General features: G+C 32.3%; 3 protein-coding genes across 3 annotated transcripts; 2 read left to right on the top strand and 1 right to left on the bottom strand.

Annotated features, from left to right (window-relative positions):
• Nucleotides 1-4,203: 4,203 nt before the first annotated feature.
• On the top strand, nucleotides 4,204-5,671 carry LOC145745084 (uncharacterized). Its single transcript, XM_082563073.1, has 3 exons — nucleotides 4,204-4,989; nucleotides 5,127-5,331; nucleotides 5,496-5,671. The coding sequence occupies exons 1-3, from the start codon at nucleotides 4,204-4,206 to the stop codon at nucleotides 5,669-5,671; spliced, it is 1,167 nt and encodes a 388-aa protein (XP_082419199.1).
• Nucleotides 5,672-6,977: 1,306 nt separating this feature from the next.
• LOC145746500 (histone-arginine methyltransferase CARM1-like) lies at nucleotides 6,978-13,274 on the bottom strand. The gene is made up of 14 exons (XM_082564796.1): nucleotides 13,031-13,274; nucleotides 12,375-12,494; nucleotides 12,135-12,232; nucleotides 11,874-11,912; nucleotides 11,720-11,785; nucleotides 11,292-11,430; nucleotides 10,942-11,094; nucleotides 10,643-10,785; nucleotides 9,831-10,036; nucleotides 9,225-9,362; nucleotides 8,606-8,727; nucleotides 8,189-8,373; nucleotides 7,726-7,792; nucleotides 6,978-7,620 (listed from the first exon to the last, which is right to left on the bottom strand). Exons 1-14 carry the CDS (start codon nucleotides 13,170-13,172, stop codon nucleotides 7,505-7,507), a joined length of 1,734 nt encoding a protein of 577 aa, XP_082420922.1. The 5' UTR covers nucleotides 13,173-13,274; the 3' UTR covers nucleotides 6,978-7,504.
• Nucleotides 13,275-14,341: 1,067 nt separating this feature from the next.
• Nucleotides 14,342-15,791, top strand: LOC145745463 (neo-calmodulin-like). The gene is made up of 2 exons (XM_082563550.1): nucleotides 14,342-14,782; nucleotides 15,183-15,791. The coding sequence occupies exons 1-2, from the start codon at nucleotides 14,453-14,455 to the stop codon at nucleotides 15,357-15,359; spliced, it is 507 nt and encodes a 168-aa protein (XP_082419676.1). The 5' UTR covers nucleotides 14,342-14,452; the 3' UTR covers nucleotides 15,360-15,791.
• The last annotated feature ends 158 nt before the right edge of the window (nucleotides 15,792-15,949 follow it).

The raw sequence follows: 15,949 nt of genomic DNA, 5'->3' as shown, positions 1-15,949 counted from the left end.
CAAATTTAATTTTAAATATATAACAATTATCAAATTATAATTTTTACGCCTATTTAGAATTTAGATGCACAATAAAAGCCCGTTCATTTGGGCGTGCCGTCAAAAATTAAGAGGATAAAAAAATAAAATCGGAAAATGGAAAAATAATTGTTCCAAATTAATCCGGAGTCTCGGTCTCTCGAGTAATCTTCTTAAATTCGAAACTTTTATTCCCGATTTATTGGCGTGAGAGGATGCATCTAACGCGAGATAATTACCGTCTATTATGACCAATATTACGTCATAATAAAAAAGTTACGTCATAATAAAACAGCGCGCGTGCCGCTCGGTGTAGATAATTATAAGGTATTGACTAAATAGTTACGTGGATTTGCATTACGGATTACGGAGCAAAAGAATTGTAGCAATTCTCTATGACGTCACTATATCTAATCGTTGTCATAAATTGCGTTTTGGGCACACGTACGCGTGCGATTAAATTTTTTAAAATTAATTACGTCACGGAGTTAGTGACGTCACGGGGTTAAAAAAGTAATCGGGTTTGCGAAATTCGAAATAGAGGAATTTGACCCCCGATACATATTTGTACAGGCGTGGTGCTAGAAACGTGATTATGCAATTTCTCTTTAACTTTTGATTCACGTTCACGCCACAAAGCAAACTCTAAAATTCAATTAACAATTTGCAGCGTCATTTTGCGTGGCCATAAAATTTTCCGCTCGAAAATATGCCCGTACGAAAAAAAGAAAAAAAAATGACCTGACAATAGGTAAAGTTATATGATATTGATGGGGCTCGATAATATCATCTAACCTTCAAGTAAGGCTACCCCTTTTACGAATGCAAACATCGTTTCGTTTGCATTGCGAAAGTTGTACAATGGAGAAACAGACTTCAATAAACCATTCATCAAATTCTATTGTTGGAACTTGCGTCAGTACAATATTTGCTGCCAGCGCTCAAAATTAGCCATCAAACTTTAAAGCAATCTTTGATGGTATTTACAGAGTCCAAAATTTTACCATGGACCTGCACGTAAGCTATTAAACGCTCACGTAAAACTGTTGACGCGCCCTTTTACTGGGTTTGCGTAGGCCGTTGCGTAAGCCACGTTTCCATGGACCACGTGTTTGCGTTTCTGCGTCGCCCAGTCGTAAATAGCCATTTATTAATTCGCTGAAATTCCGTTGCGACGAGTTTAATTGCAAAAAGAAAAAAGTTTGGGCTTTTATTTTTAGAACAGTTTGATGGGGGTATATATACCAAATGGGGCCTTCATTATTGCAATACGCGCATTTACATGAAGGCTAAATGTATTACAGAGGTTCTCACACTTTATATGCCACACTATATATAAAAAAAATGTTAAAACCCAATCATTTAAAACTGTTTTTCTAAACTAATAACATTTTTCAATTAGCCCAAATTTAGATTTTTAATTCTGATCATTTAGTATAATTTATAGCTTTTTAATAAAACTACATAATTTTTTAATTGTACATTGTAAAAATGTTGGCCCGACTTTACCTTACACCGCAAAGGTTACCAAACTCTTTAAAAGCGTCGCAAAATAATCTGTATGAATAGCCCGCATTGACGCTGGGATGTAAATGTTAACGATATCAGACGGTAAACTTTACTGTTAACGCTAATCCCAGTTTTACGACTTCCTATCCGACTGCCCACGCAATGGCTAAACCGCAAAAATGGTAACTATAGAAAACATAAACAAATACAAAGCAATACACATCAATTCTCCTTTAAAAGTTAAATACTAACAAAATTTAATACTATGTTTTCTTTACTTAGGGACAGGTAATGTCTATAATATATTTTGAGGATAATTAGTTTTCGCTACCCTTATTTTTAACCGCACACTAGAAAAAAATGGCGATTGCTTTATTTTTACTACTTAAACTAAGTCAAGTGTTATCCAATTATAAAAAGGTAAATGTCACACACTTCTTGTTAGAAGTAAAATAAACAAACACGGATTTTAAATCGCCTGTTGCCGACTTGGAGTCACGTTACTACATCAACAGCAAAAGACTGGCACGCAATAAAAATAAACAGTTATTATTTTTCTTTGAAGACATTTTTTAAAGACATATATGTAAACCTTGTATTTTTAAGAATATATCTGTAAAATTTCTACGTTTGACCAACTTAGGAATGACTTTAAAATGAGTAACCCACAACAAAATTTGCAAATCGTAAATACCAACTGCTTTAGTTTTAGCTATTTGTGAATCAGTACAAAAATTCGAGTTCCGTTAAAGGCATTTACCTTGAAAAGTTTTAGCAGGGAAAACGCTTTTACGAGCAAAATAGTTTATTGCAGACTTCCCTTCAGCCTTAACCAAAAGGTCTTGCGTCAAACATTAACCAGTCCTTAAAAATTACAACTTTGGAATAAACACAATCGTAAATCAACTCGACGAATCACATAAAACGTAAATGTCACTGATTACGTGTGCCCACAAACTTAACAGAAGAAAAGGTTTGTTTATTAATTACTAATGCTAGTTCACGCAGGCTAGACTGATAGGCTCGGCCCTGTAAATAACAATGACCGCTTGTGTTTGTCAAAAGTATCATCACTACAATAAAATAACTTGGACTGTACTAAGGTTATAATGGCGGTACTTGTAAGTACATGCCAGTAGCGTGGCCTTATGATTCCGTCATCAATCTTTCCGTATCAGGTTTGCCTGTGTTTAGTTCGGCACAAAACAAACAAGGCTTGCGAGATTAATCAGTCGACTTCAACAATTTCGCCGAATCCTGGATCTCCCGGGTTCGAGGATTTAATTTAAGGCTAAATAAATGTGCGGTAAATCAAGGTACAACAAGCCGAGAATAAAATGTAAGCGTGCACTTTAGCCAGTGGCTAATTCCGGCTGCGTGAAAATTGAACGCTAACTTGGCGACGTTCTCGTCTGTTTACTATTGCAAAGTGTTTTCACATGCACGCCACATTTTTCTTGGTTTTTACTTCGGCGTCTTTCAAGTGGTTAATTTAAATAAATATGAGTAAATCCTCTTGGTTATGCAGCTGGTTCCCCTCGGGCTGGTTGCCACGCGCTTACACCGGCGTCGGTTTTATTTGTTTTAAACATGTTTATGACAATATCACACTTTTCACCACAAACAAAAACGTGGCTGACTGACATAGGGAACTGGGATACTAACACAATTGCGTACACTTTAATTGTGATGTAATACGAAATAAATTTGTATTTATTTACACGATTTAAATTTTATTTAGAGTAAAATTATTAACAGCGGTGCACATTGATCCTTTACCCACAAAAAAGATGACTTCAAATTTTTACATCAAATCGGATTTTAATTTACAGGTTAATAAAAGCACTTTCTTTGCCAAGTCAGGATTTTTCTCATACAAAAAATGTGTATAGAAAATAACACAAGGAATAAAAGGTTTGAGGCCTCGGGTTTTTGGCAAACAAAAAACCGACAAGATATTAAGGGATCACTTTATGTCGTGAGCTATTGCACGACCCGATGCTTGGGGAAAAGTTTACGACAAGACATTGTGCGCAAACCTTTGTCAATATTAACCATGGGTAAATATCAATGAAGATACACGGTACATCAGAGAACATGCTACAGAGCTCTCTCTCTTTCCCAACTTGAATATATTCCTCCTATAAGCGGAATTACTCGGAATTCGAGAAGGCACCTCATTCGCCGGATTTTAGGCAAAACACTACTGTTTTGCAAACATATCAATTTATTATGATGAACATCAACATTCTTTTCCATTACCATGTATTAATCGCTTATTTAAAACCCTTTAATGTTACCAATATATAAACTACGTATCACGGTATGTTTGTTTGCGCGCAAATATGTGCCGCTATCAGGTAGAGAGTGATATTGCCGTTAGCTAAATAACTTTAACTGTTCATAAAACAAACAAAAGAATCTCTTTTTCCTTCTCTCAAAAAGCCGATGCAATTGGAAGAAAAAAACGTTTATAGTTTTACAAAAACCCGGGTCACCTGCTATATAAAATCATTTGTAAAGTGCCTGGACAGCGGCACGAACGCAAACTAATTAGAACTTTCAGATTAATGGCGATTTTGAGCAGCAAATGTGTATGCATATAAACTAACAAAGTTCATTTATTTTTAGATATCACTGTTAAAAAATTGTTAAGAAAATTGGTTTAACTTTAAAATGATCAAACTTGATCTTGGATCAGACGACTTGACTCCGTTTCCATCTCAAATTCTAACTAGAGTTGAAAACCCGTCAGCAATGCCGGAAGATAACAACGACGTACTAGCCGACCTTGAGAATCTATGGGACGAGAATCCGGACTGTTTAGAGTCGATTTTAAACACGACTTCATCTCTAAGTGATAGTGACAGCGTTGATAGCATCCCAAACGGACAAAACAGCGCCCTAGCAGGTGATAATTTTGGAGAATCTGATGGCACTGAACATTTTTACCACAATTTTACCGAAATTCAGTATTTGTTAAAGCAGCCAAGCGACCAAGCGGAGGAAATAACGAGTTTTTATACGAGCAACTTTAACGGCGCATCGCATAAAAAAGAGGTTGTTGATTACCACTGCACCACCCCACACGGCGTGAAATGGACGGCCGTGTCGTCACCCCTAGGAATTGTCACCCCGCCTGTTACCCCGGAAGACGATCAAATCACAAACCCATTTCATTACCATATACCTTCCCGAATTGATTACCCTCATTTTACCCCGACCCCTCATTTCGAAGATAACTCAACGCAGTACATGCATCACCATCCTCGTCACCCCCAGCAGGTTACCCACCACCCGGATATGGGGCACTACCCAGTACCCCAAGCTACCCAGTGGCATCCTTTACCCCCAAACCACATGGAAAGCCCCCACAATTACCATCAGAGTAACCGACATCATCACCCGACACACAACCCTATTTTTGACCCCCAAAACTGCAACATATTTATCCACGAAAAGGTACAGAAACTTAATGACTCATTGGTGTTTAAATTTAATAGTTGCGGGCATTAAAAAGTCTCAGAATTTAATATGTTTGCTAAAGCCTCATTTTGTTTAATGTGTTAAAGATTGTAACAGGTGTTTTCTACTTGCAGATTAAACAAGAACAGCTCAGCGCTAACGCGCCCTCGCTGTTAAACATTCCAGAAGGCAAGGTCCAATCTCAAGGTGGAAAAGTGAAACGTGGTCGAAGATATTGGGCTCGAAGGAAGTCGACGCTGCATACTTGCGACTATATGGGCTGCGGGAAAACCTACACAAAAAGCTCGCACCTAAAAGCGCATATGAGAACCCATACAGGTAAAAAATAGATGGCAAAACTGTTTGAAATGTGATGATGATTTAACATACAGTCATTTTATAAGGATATGGGCAGAAATTTCATATTAAAACCTTTTTGTGCCAATTTTTAATTTTTTTCGTAAGTATTCTGTATTTTAATTTATATTTTTGTATTTCTATAGGTGAGAAGCCTTACCACTGTACTTGGGCAGGCTGTGGATGGAGATTTGCTCGATCAGACGAACTAACTCGACATTACAGAAAACACACTGGTCACAGACCCTTTAAATGTAATATGTGCGAACGGGCTTTCAGTCGCTCCGACCACCTCGCCTTGCACATGAAACGTCATCTGTGATTTTTGTGACGTTATCACCACTTCTATTTTTTGTGACGTCATCGCCAAGTTTCATTTTTCCGCGTTCACTGCCAATTTTTTTTCCTGTTTTTCGTTACTTTTTTACTGTGCTCTTACTTTATTCGTTACAGCGTTTATTTGAAATAAAATTCGACGCTATTTAAAATGACCTTCTGAAGTTTTCAGTTTGACTTCTGATGACCTTTAGACATTTATTAAAGGTAATTGAGAAAAAAAAAATTGGTTGTTAATATTTATAGCATTTTGAAATTAAATAAATGATGAACAGTTATGGTTATGACTTGCGCAAGGTAATGCCTATAAAACGACATTTATTGACATTAAGTTGGCATAAAAAATCTATAATTTCTGACATTAAATTAACCTTTTGACCTTAACAGTTTATCCCTAAAAAGTTTAGTGAAAACTTTGCAAACTTTAACAATTGGATATACAGCCAAGAGTCTTAGTTTTGAGAAAAGTTAAATAATATTTGATCGCTGTTAAACTATAGCTTAGGAATTAATCAAACGTCAATTTACCAATTCAAACCTGGTTTAAACAATTCTACGTCAAACGCAAATAGAAAAACGCGTTTTATGATAGATGAGGCTTAAGCAATCAATTCCACTTTGCGTGCCTTTGATTGATATATTAAAAAATGTGAGAAAGAATGTTATAACGTTGGAAATTTTAAATTAGTCTAAACATAGAGTAACATCAGTTACTCCGACCTAGACTCGGGTTGCCTATAGCAGTTTAAGATATTATAGATTATAATTGGCCGATAATTTTACTGCTGATTAAGTGCTGGCTCAGCAGGAGTTCGTACCGTTTATAGCGCCTTACTCTAGGGCGCTACATCATGAGAACAGTGAGGATTAAACCCAGAATCTCATGTAGTGAAGCCAAGTGTTCTTACCACTACACCACGCTGCCGGTAAATATACTATAACTTTAAATTAAAAATTTTAAAATTAGTTTCTAACAAAGTATTTTGAAAATAGCCAGAACAGAGTAGCGAAAAGCCCCGCTTATTTAAAAAAAAATTAATCACTACATTAGGTCCTTGTTTTGACATCACTACATTAGGTCCTTGGTTTGATCTCTTCTAACGCTAATAAGGGTTAATTTACACAAAAAAGTCATAGGTCAAAAGTCAAGCAACATTATACTCGGTCATTGATACCAAAAATATATAACTTGATGCTAGGTCAGGGTTACTAAAGTTATTGTATGTTTATGCTGTAAAGTCAGGCTTCTTATAAAGAGAAAAAATAAACCTAAAAATAAGCATATTTACCATGTTAACTATTGCTAAGTTTTTTTTTCCCAATTCAAACCGAATAAAATAGCTCGATAGCTCCACCGAGCGGCATTTATATTTGTGTTAGTATAATATTAGTCCCAGAATTAAAAATAGCGTAAAATTCGAAGTAGAGAAAAATTTTAGCAGAATGCCAGAAAGAATCGAAATCAAAAAACAAACTCTATAAATGAAAGAAAGTTAGAGTATTTCGTATCATTATTGTCATGTTAAATCAGCAAATGAACATCACAATATATTAGTGACACTTCAAATGGATCTTATAACTTACGAAAGCCTTTCCGTGTATTTCTTATTTACATAATAACACCATTCAATAATGGTTATAATACAGAGAATGAAAAAACTTAAGATACGGCACTAATTTGGCAATAAGATTGTTTAATAGGCAGTGCGCTTGTATGAGTAAATGTTAGCGCAAATACTGCATTCCAATTCAGTTAACTTGGCAGAGATTATAGTTTTAGACAATTGTACTATCAGACGCACACCCATAGGGTGCAAGTTTAGTAATAATAGCCCCCGTTTTGCTGGGGCACGCCTTCAGAACGAACCCCCGCTCCACTTTTCGAGTTTTGGGTGACGTTGTTAGTTGTCCCGGCATGGGGTATTCCCCCTACATCTAAAAACCAAAACATTTAAAAAAATAAAAAATGTTAAAATTTTAGGCAAAAATGTATAAATTCAAAATCAAATAAAACTAAAAATTTATTGAATATTTACTTACTTAGAGGAACGGTGCTGCAGCGTGTATTACTCATTCCATTAAGCTGGTTTTTTGAAATATCAGCACTCTAACATTTTAGTCAAAAAACAAAATATTAAAACTGAAAATTTAAATATTAACTGGCTTGCTACAAAGCTGTTCTTAGAGAAAGCTCCATTTACTGATGGCATAGTGCTGTGGTTAAGGTCCTGGGTTCAACCCCCACCGCTTCTATACTGTACTGGTTAAGCTTAAGGCATTATAAACAGTATGTCATCCTGCTTACCCAAAAGCCAATTAGCAAATTAATTAAAAAGCAAAATTATCATCTATATTATTCAAAACTGCCAAAGCCAACTTAAAATTAGGTCAAGGTAAAAATAATTACTTAGTTTAGATCATAAGGTTTACCTTACCATATTAGGAATAAAGATCTACAAAATTAGGGTTTAATATATAGTCCTGAATATTTCTATTTAAATACCTGATGATGGTGGCCATAACTCTGGTGTTGTTGTTGTTGTTGTTGTTGTTGTTGAGGAAGATATCGTTCGTTAGTAACAGAGGAGGGGTTGTAGTTAGTGTTAGTCATGGAGGCCGGAGCACTCTGTTGATCTTGCTGAGTTGCTCCGGAGCAGTAAGGATCAGAAGGAGAAGAGTGATGAGCTCCTGGATTGAAAATAGTTTTTAAAAAAATTTAAAAAATTGGTATATAATCCTTTTTGTAAAACATAATTTTTTAATACAAAAGGTTATAAGTTCGATTCCAATGGGTAGCATGCTGTGAAATGTTTCATAAATTTAATAACAACTCACAGTATAAAGAAAATAACTTAAGTTTAAAAAAAAATTGAAAAAATTTAAACAAATCTGTTTATAAAATGACAATTTAATTATTCACCAGTGGGCATTGAAGGTGGTTGACCATTATAATGAAAAAATGGATTTTTAAGGTCCAGAGTGTTTTCAGATTTACAGCCAGTTGACTCCACCATTGCTTCAATATCTACATCATAACTTTGTCTAAAAAATAAAAACAAAAAAATTAATAAATGAAGAAAATATAAATACCAGGTAATTTCACAAAAAATAAAATTATTATTTAAAAAGCAGGCTGTAGTTAGCCTTACAAACCGGCAGTGTGGTGTAGTGGTCAGAATTTTTTCTAAACTACATGAGGTCCTGGGTTCAATCCCAAGTAATCTCATGCTGAAGCGCCCTTGAGTGAGGCGCTATTAACAATATGAACTAATTATCGGGCAATTATATTCTAAAATATCCAAGACCGCCACAGGCAACTAGAGCTTGGGTCAGGGTAACTGATGTTACTCTATGTTAGGCTCGCGCATTCAACCTTTCCACATCAAGGATAAAAATATATAAAAAAAATATATCGAAAAACTTTTAAAGAATTTGCAAACATTTCTTAAAAAACAGGCTTTAGAAAAACAGAAACAACTTTAATGAACACAATCAGTCAAAATAGAATTTGCAACACACACAAATTTAATTTAATTCACCTTTTATTAGAACGTAAAACCACTTTGCCAAGTAAAACCTCTCCTGCTTTAATAAACAAAGGAGATCTGAGCAAGCATCGAACCTGATACCAGTGAGTTAAAGCCTCAGTCGGAGCAGTTGATAACCAGATTGTACTTCTACAAATTTAAAAACGAAAATATTTAAAAAATGGTCATTTTGTTAAAAAAAATTTGATTTAATTGCCTAAAATTTTGCTAAAAAGATTTAGTTTCATAAAATTCAAGGTTATTATAGCTGGAGATGCACCACTTAATGCTTTGATAATATAAGTGTAACTTAATGCTTTGATAATATAACTATAACTTAATGCTTTGATAATATAACTGGGGATACACCACTTAATGCTTTGATATACCTAAGTGTTACAATTTTAAATTAAAAACAAAAACGAAAACTTAAATATATATAATTTAAATATTCAAAATCTTATAATAAACTAAATAAAATAAAAAAAGCAAAATACAAAGGCAAAAAAATGTTAAAACATTTCAAAAATTCAAAGTTTACAAAAATTAAATAATTAAAATATTATAAACTAAATAAAATAATAATGGAAAACTACAAAATAATAATTCTATTCTTACATTGTTCCGATAAAAGCGATGTCAAACCAGAACGCAAATCCATGAACTGTTCCGGAAGTGTGAGCTGTAAAATGAAGAGGAATCTCGATCCTGTACAGATCTTCCTCGGATGCAGTGAGGAAGTTGACTGTGTGTTTGATGCTCTTTGCCATCAAGATCCGGATGTCGAAAGTGTCAACAACCGGTTGTTTGAAATACTCTTCAACCTAGATAGAGTAAAAGATAAAAAAATTTATTAAAACAAGATTTAACTTTAGCCCCATATAATTTCTAACCATTTTTTTTTCTTTTTTTTAATTTCTGTTGGGATTTTTTTTTTAAATATATACAATTTTAAATACATTGAATGGGTTGAATGTATATCAAATAGTTATCAAATGAATCAAATAGACCAAATATAATCAGACAAATTGAAACAATCAAATGAACCCATTGAACTAAATGAATCGAATAAAACAAAAGAATTGCATAATTTAAACTCTAACTCCAACCCTCACCCATTATGAATACAGTTAATACATGCAGTTCATGCAATCATATTCAGTAACTATTCAATAAACATTTACTCCATTCGATCCTGCATACTTTATATCTACTTAAGAGAATTTATTTATAAAAGCTTGCCAGTTAGGTTTTTAATTGTATTGGGTGGGTTAGGTAACCATGAATGGTGTAAGTAGAAAAATTACCCCAAAAAGCTAGTTATCCTTAAACTTTTGTCCCAAATATCAGTTTCAAAACATTTTTATTTAAAAACCAAGCAATTCCAACAACTCAAAATCAACAACCAAATATTTAAAGAATAAACTTACAGCGTCATCTCTTAGAGGGCTGAGATCCACACCATGGAAAGATTGCTGATACCAGAAGTTAGCTTTGGTGAACTGCTCCATGTAAAGTAACTCATCAGTGAATGGGGCAATATGTAGATCCCCAATAGTAGGAAACATAACCCCTGTAATATTAAATATAAAAATTTTTTTATTAAATTTTTTAAACTAAAAATTTTTAAAATTAAGAAAAAAAAAAACTTTCTGGAGCTAAACTCATAAACAAAAAATTGACATTAATTTATGGTATTTTAAATTTACAAAAAAAAAATATGATTTACCGTTTGGCTGTCTTAAAAACTTTTTAGCATGTAGAAAGGTTTCTAACATTCTTTCGTTGAATAACATGTAACCCATTGGTTCAGAAATAATTACATCAACTTTTTCTGGCAGTGATATCTCTTCCACTTTACCCGGTATAACTTCAATTCTTCCTGTAAAGAAAAAACATAAATATTAACTAATACTTAATTTGCATCAAAAGTTTAGTTCGGCTGCGTTGTGTGATGTTACTCCATGTTAAGGTCGTGAAGTCAACATTTTCAAATCAAGAATAAATAAATGTGAAAATATGGATATATTAAAAAAGCATTTTGATTTTCCTCTAAATTTTATTTATATTTTACATTACCTGCGTATTGACTACAGGACACCAACTTTTTAGTATGGTCAGCCATAGTGCTTGCCTCCACTGCATAAACCTTTCTTGCTCCGGCTTGCATCGCAAAGAAAGAGAGAATACCAGACCCTGCACCAACATCCAATACAACCTGGATTTTACATAAAAATATTTGATGTGCCGTAGTGAAAATTTAAATGTAATAGAATGTTAAATTATGCATAAAATTTGGTATTTGACACAGGGCCATGCTGTAAATGACACATAATTGACATAATTACCTTTATAGTAAGCTTTGAATGTGTAAACTAGAATAATTTGTTGTTATCAACAATGTTTTAGTAAAATACATAATTTAAAATCCAGTAAAAACAAATTTGAAGCTATTTTAAATTAATTTTAATTATTATTTACAAAACAATTAAAAAAAAACAGTATACTTTGTCTCTAAAGTTAATGTAGTTTTGAAGCATAGCTTTCTGATAAGTTCCAGTTCTTACATAATCCTAAAAAATTTTAAAATAATTGTTTTAAAACAGGTTATTTATGCAATGTCATAGTGATTTTTTGAAAATTTAAAACATGTTACATTACCTGCATCATGTTTTGTTGTTGGGATAAATATCCATAAAACTAAAAATATAAATTGAAATATTGTTTCATGCTTTATAAAAAATAAAATTCACATACAAAGAATATATACTTTAAAACTTACAAGACACTAAATTGTTAAAAAAATTCTTTTATTATTAATATAATTACCAATTTTTTGTTAAAACTTTTTATTTTTTTTAAATATTTAAACACAAAATCACATTTTCAAAATTAGATTTTAAACTCGATAAACTATTTTACCTGGAAATACTGAACAGCAGAAGATTCCTCTGTTCGATTATCAAAAACTGATTTCGATTTTACACGAAAATCTAATGTGGCTTGAAATCTTTTCATTTCTAATACAACAAAATAACTTAAGTACAAACAATCACAGATTTATTATATGTGTTAAATTAGGAACATTGTTATTACTAAAAACAAATGGAAATAAATATCTAGTAATACTGATAATGGCAAATAAGATAAAATATAATTTACCTTTACTGTTACTGAAAGTAATTAAAATGCTGTTATCCCCATGCACGTTGATTAAATAAGTTGTCAACCCAGCTTTGCAATGATCACTTTCTGTATCAATCGTGCACTTTAAAAATACATCTGAAATAACAAGAATAATAGTTTTGTTAAAACAAATTTTTTTCACATAAAAAATGACAGATATTTTTTATTTATTTTTTCTCGTAGAAAGGTCGACTTCACGACCTAAACATACAGTAATATCATGAGCGGTGGGGATCGAACCCAGGACCTCATGTAGTGAAGCTAAGTGTTCTGACCACTACACAATGCTGGTCCAGTCTGAAAAGTAGGGGAGCGTGCACGCACGAGATTTTTTTCATTAAAAAAAAGGCACGTCTGGAATTAGCGTTTTGCACGACTGGTGTCTTAAAAAAATGTGCACTCGCAGTACTGACGCCTAAAACACGCTAACATATATCACGCGTGCACGCCTAGACCAGAAAGTTTGGTACGCGTGCACGCATGGTCACGCATTTTTTTACACTTGCACTCAAGAGATCTCGTCGAAAACTGCCCTACTTTCTAAACTAAAAAAACCATTTAATATAAACTTAAAAAATAAAAACAAATTAAATTTATTAAAATATACAAAAATTATTTTAAAATTTATCTACTTTTATTGTGAGTAAAGACGACTTGCGCTTCTTCTGAAACTCTCCTTATTTCAATATCGTAAAGTGTGGTTTCATCTTCAGGTTTTGCCTTGTTTAAATATGAAATTTTCACTTCATTAAACGTGATAACAGTGCCAGCCATTGTAATAGCGCAAGAATTAAACACTATACAGAATTAGCTGCTTTCTTTTATAAATTTTTATTAAAAAATACAAAAAAAAATTAGTTAAATTTTTGCAGTGTATTAAAAACACATGGTTGCATAAAAGCAGTGCTAGTGTGACGTATGAGTGTTGCCAGATAACTTCTTGTGTGTCACTTGTGACGCTATATTGTTAAAATCAGTAATGCACTTGTTGGATAAGACATTGTTTTTAGAATAAATTTAGTCACACAGTATCTATGTACTAATAAAAAGCAAAAAAAATATAAAATCTAGCAAAAGAAAAGTAAGATTTTACTTTTAGAGTTGAACTGTTTTATAAAAAATTGAAATTAGTCAAAAAAAAAGATTTTTTTAGTATTGAAAAGCATTTTAAAAAATAATTCGTATAAAAAAGTCAAGTTGTTATTGGTAACTTACGTTTTAGTTTAAAGTACAAGTTACAAAGCAACTGACTAAGCGATTTTTACTCTATGTAATAGTAGCATACGGACTTTGTTTATAGAAATGGACTTGACATTTAACATCAACATTAGCTTTATTTAAATCGTTTAAAATAATTAAAAAGCAAAGTCAACAAAACAAAAAACATAAATTTTGTTTACAAATCTAATTTAAATTCCTGTTAAAATTTGCTATAAATAATTTAGATGACTCGTTTTACAAAAAAATAAACGTTATGTAACATAAATCAGTGAAATCTAATATTTTAAACAGGGCATTTAAAATATTGTTTACCCTTTTTCTCTTTTAAATTGGCATACATTAGAAAAACATGCTGATTATTTATTATAAATAATTTATTTTGAGTTTTTTTTTGATAAGCCCCAAATTTATTGAATTACAATTGATAAAAAATAGTTTTTATTGCAAAAATTTTATTGTTAGATAAAAATAAAAGTTTTGCATAAGGTTTAATTAATTACATGCTATGCCTAAGCTTGTGTGACGTAGAGGAAGTAAAATATTAACGCGTTATCACGAATCACGAGCAGCAAAATCTATTTTTGTAAACATTAAATTTTACAAAAGAAAGAACGTGTGCAAAACTTCAAAAAAAATTTTCAAATATATTTTGGCAGGTTTTTTACCTCGCGTTGTTTTGAATTTGTTTCAGAAATCAACTAATCTGATATAGGATACTACGAATGCATGATTAAGCATTAGTCAACCAGCGCATAGTATTTCCTGCAGCTAGACAACAACGCTGATTTGTTTATTGCAATCTAAAGCGTTTAATTTTTCGTCTAAAACTTACAATGGCGAAAAATCCACCCAAACAAGAAACTGTTTTGTTGAAAGAAATAAAAAATGAAGACATCAGAAATGAAGCCACAAATTTAGATGAATTAAGATCAGCTTTTTCATATTTTGACCAGAACAACGACGGTAGCATTGAAGCAAGCGAGTTAAAGGCAGTTATGGATTCGCTGGGGTATAAGGCAACTGACTCAGAACTACAGGATATGATTCACGAGGCCGATGCGGATGGAAACGGGCTGATTGACTTTGAGGAATTTGTCCGTATGATGACATCAAAGAGCCAGCGTGATAATAACGAAATCGAAGAAATGAAAGAGGCATTTAACGTAATGTTAAAAATTTACACTTTAAATTAATTAAAAATTGTGTATAATAAAGCCTTATAAAGAATAATGTTTATTTTCTGGGCTTTATACTAAAAAAATTGCTGTCAGTGGTGCATGATCAAAAAATTCAGTTAAAGGTCAACTAGTAAACATAAAGTAATCAAAGAATTTAATAACGTCTAATGCAATAATGAGCTTAATTAAAAAGTTAAAGTCCTGGACAACTATATTCCTAATTAACCTATAACTTAATTATAAAAGAATCAATATTAATCTAAGCAAATACAGGCAACTTTAAACTAGTTCTGGATAATTACATTTTATCAGTAGTCTATTGATTTTGTTAAAGTTAACTGTAAAAACTGAAAACATGGGGTAGTAATGTTAATTCTTTTTTTAGGTTTTTGATAGAGATGGCAATGGTGTTATTAGCCGCGAAGAACTGGCGTTTGTTATGAAAAATATCGGTGAAGATTTAACTGAAAATGATATTAACGAAATGATAGCTGAAGCTGACACCAACAGAGACGGACACATAGATTTTCAAGAGTTTTTTAACATGCTAACTAAAAAGTAAAACTCAATAAAAAAAACCTGTAAAGCTATATACAATGCAAGACTTTCTATTATTGAAGTAGACTTAACAATTGAACACCATTTAAAGTTTCTTTGTTGTTACTTGTTAGTACAACTATTGTAGTTTAAAATGTGTTGTTTTTTTCTGTAGCTTTTATGCCCTTGTCAATCATATTTTATTTTTCTTGGTAACCTACTCATTCTTGTATTGTTAGTACGATAGTATTTTTTTAAAGTTTATTTTTTAAAACGCCAAACCAAGAGTCGTGTAGGCTTAAATGCATTTGTTTTTTTACATTAACTTTTTTGTACTTTTTTGCTGGTGTATTTTTTTTCAATTTAAATCAGTGTTTTTATGTTAAAATATGATGTGAATATTGTGTTTATACCTTCGTAATAAAATAGATTTTATAATGTTATTATAAATAAATATAGCAAAACGATCAAAACACGTGTATATGTAAAAGAGTTTGTCATTATGACTCACAATATAAGCCCATTTGACAAGTTACCATCGAAAAAACCGTAGTCGTAATATGGTCACGACACACGAAATATTGCGCAACACAACAGATGATTTTTGTTTTATTT

This window comes from Corella eumyota, chromosome 3, assembly GCF_963082875.1.
Source record: "Corella eumyota chromosome 3, kaCorEumy4.1, whole genome shotgun sequence".
In the NCBI taxonomy this organism is placed as follows: domain Eukaryota; kingdom Metazoa; phylum Chordata; class Ascidiacea; order Phlebobranchia; family Corellidae; genus Corella; species Corella eumyota.
This window is presented reverse-complemented; position numbering and strand designations above follow the sequence as displayed.

Excerpts from the sequence above, each read along its gene's own strand:
- LOC145745084 (XM_082563073.1), top strand. The coding sequence starts at position 4,204 with ATGATCAAACTTGATCTTGGATCAGACGACTTGACTCCGTTTCCATCT. Across the intron at positions 4,990-5,126 it reads ACATATTTATCCACGAAAAG|ATTAAACAAGAACAGCTCAG; the intron begins GTACAGAAACTT and ends TTCTACTTGCAG. Across the intron at positions 5,332-5,495 it reads GCATATGAGAACCCATACAG|GTGAGAAGCCTTACCACTGT; the intron begins GTAAAAAATAGA and ends GTATTTCTATAG.
- LOC145746500 (XM_082564796.1), bottom strand. The coding sequence starts at position 13,172 with ATGGCTGGCACTGTTATCACGTTTAATGAAGTGAAAATTTCATATTTA. Across the intron at positions 10,037-10,642 it reads GCCCTCTAAGAGATGACGCT|GTTGAAGAGTATTTCAAACA; the intron begins GTAAGTTTATTC and ends TACTCTATCTAG. Across the intron at positions 8,728-9,224 it reads GTTTTACGTTCTAATAAAAG|ACAAAGTTATGATGTAGATA; the intron begins GTGAATTAAATT and ends TTTATTTTTTAG.
- LOC145745463 (XM_082563550.1), top strand. The coding sequence starts at position 14,453 with ATGGCGAAAAATCCACCCAAACAAGAAACTGTTTTGTTGAAAGAAATA. Across the intron at positions 14,783-15,182 it reads AAATGAAAGAGGCATTTAAC|GTTTTTGATAGAGATGGCAA; the intron begins GTAATGTTAAAA and ends TTCTTTTTTTAG.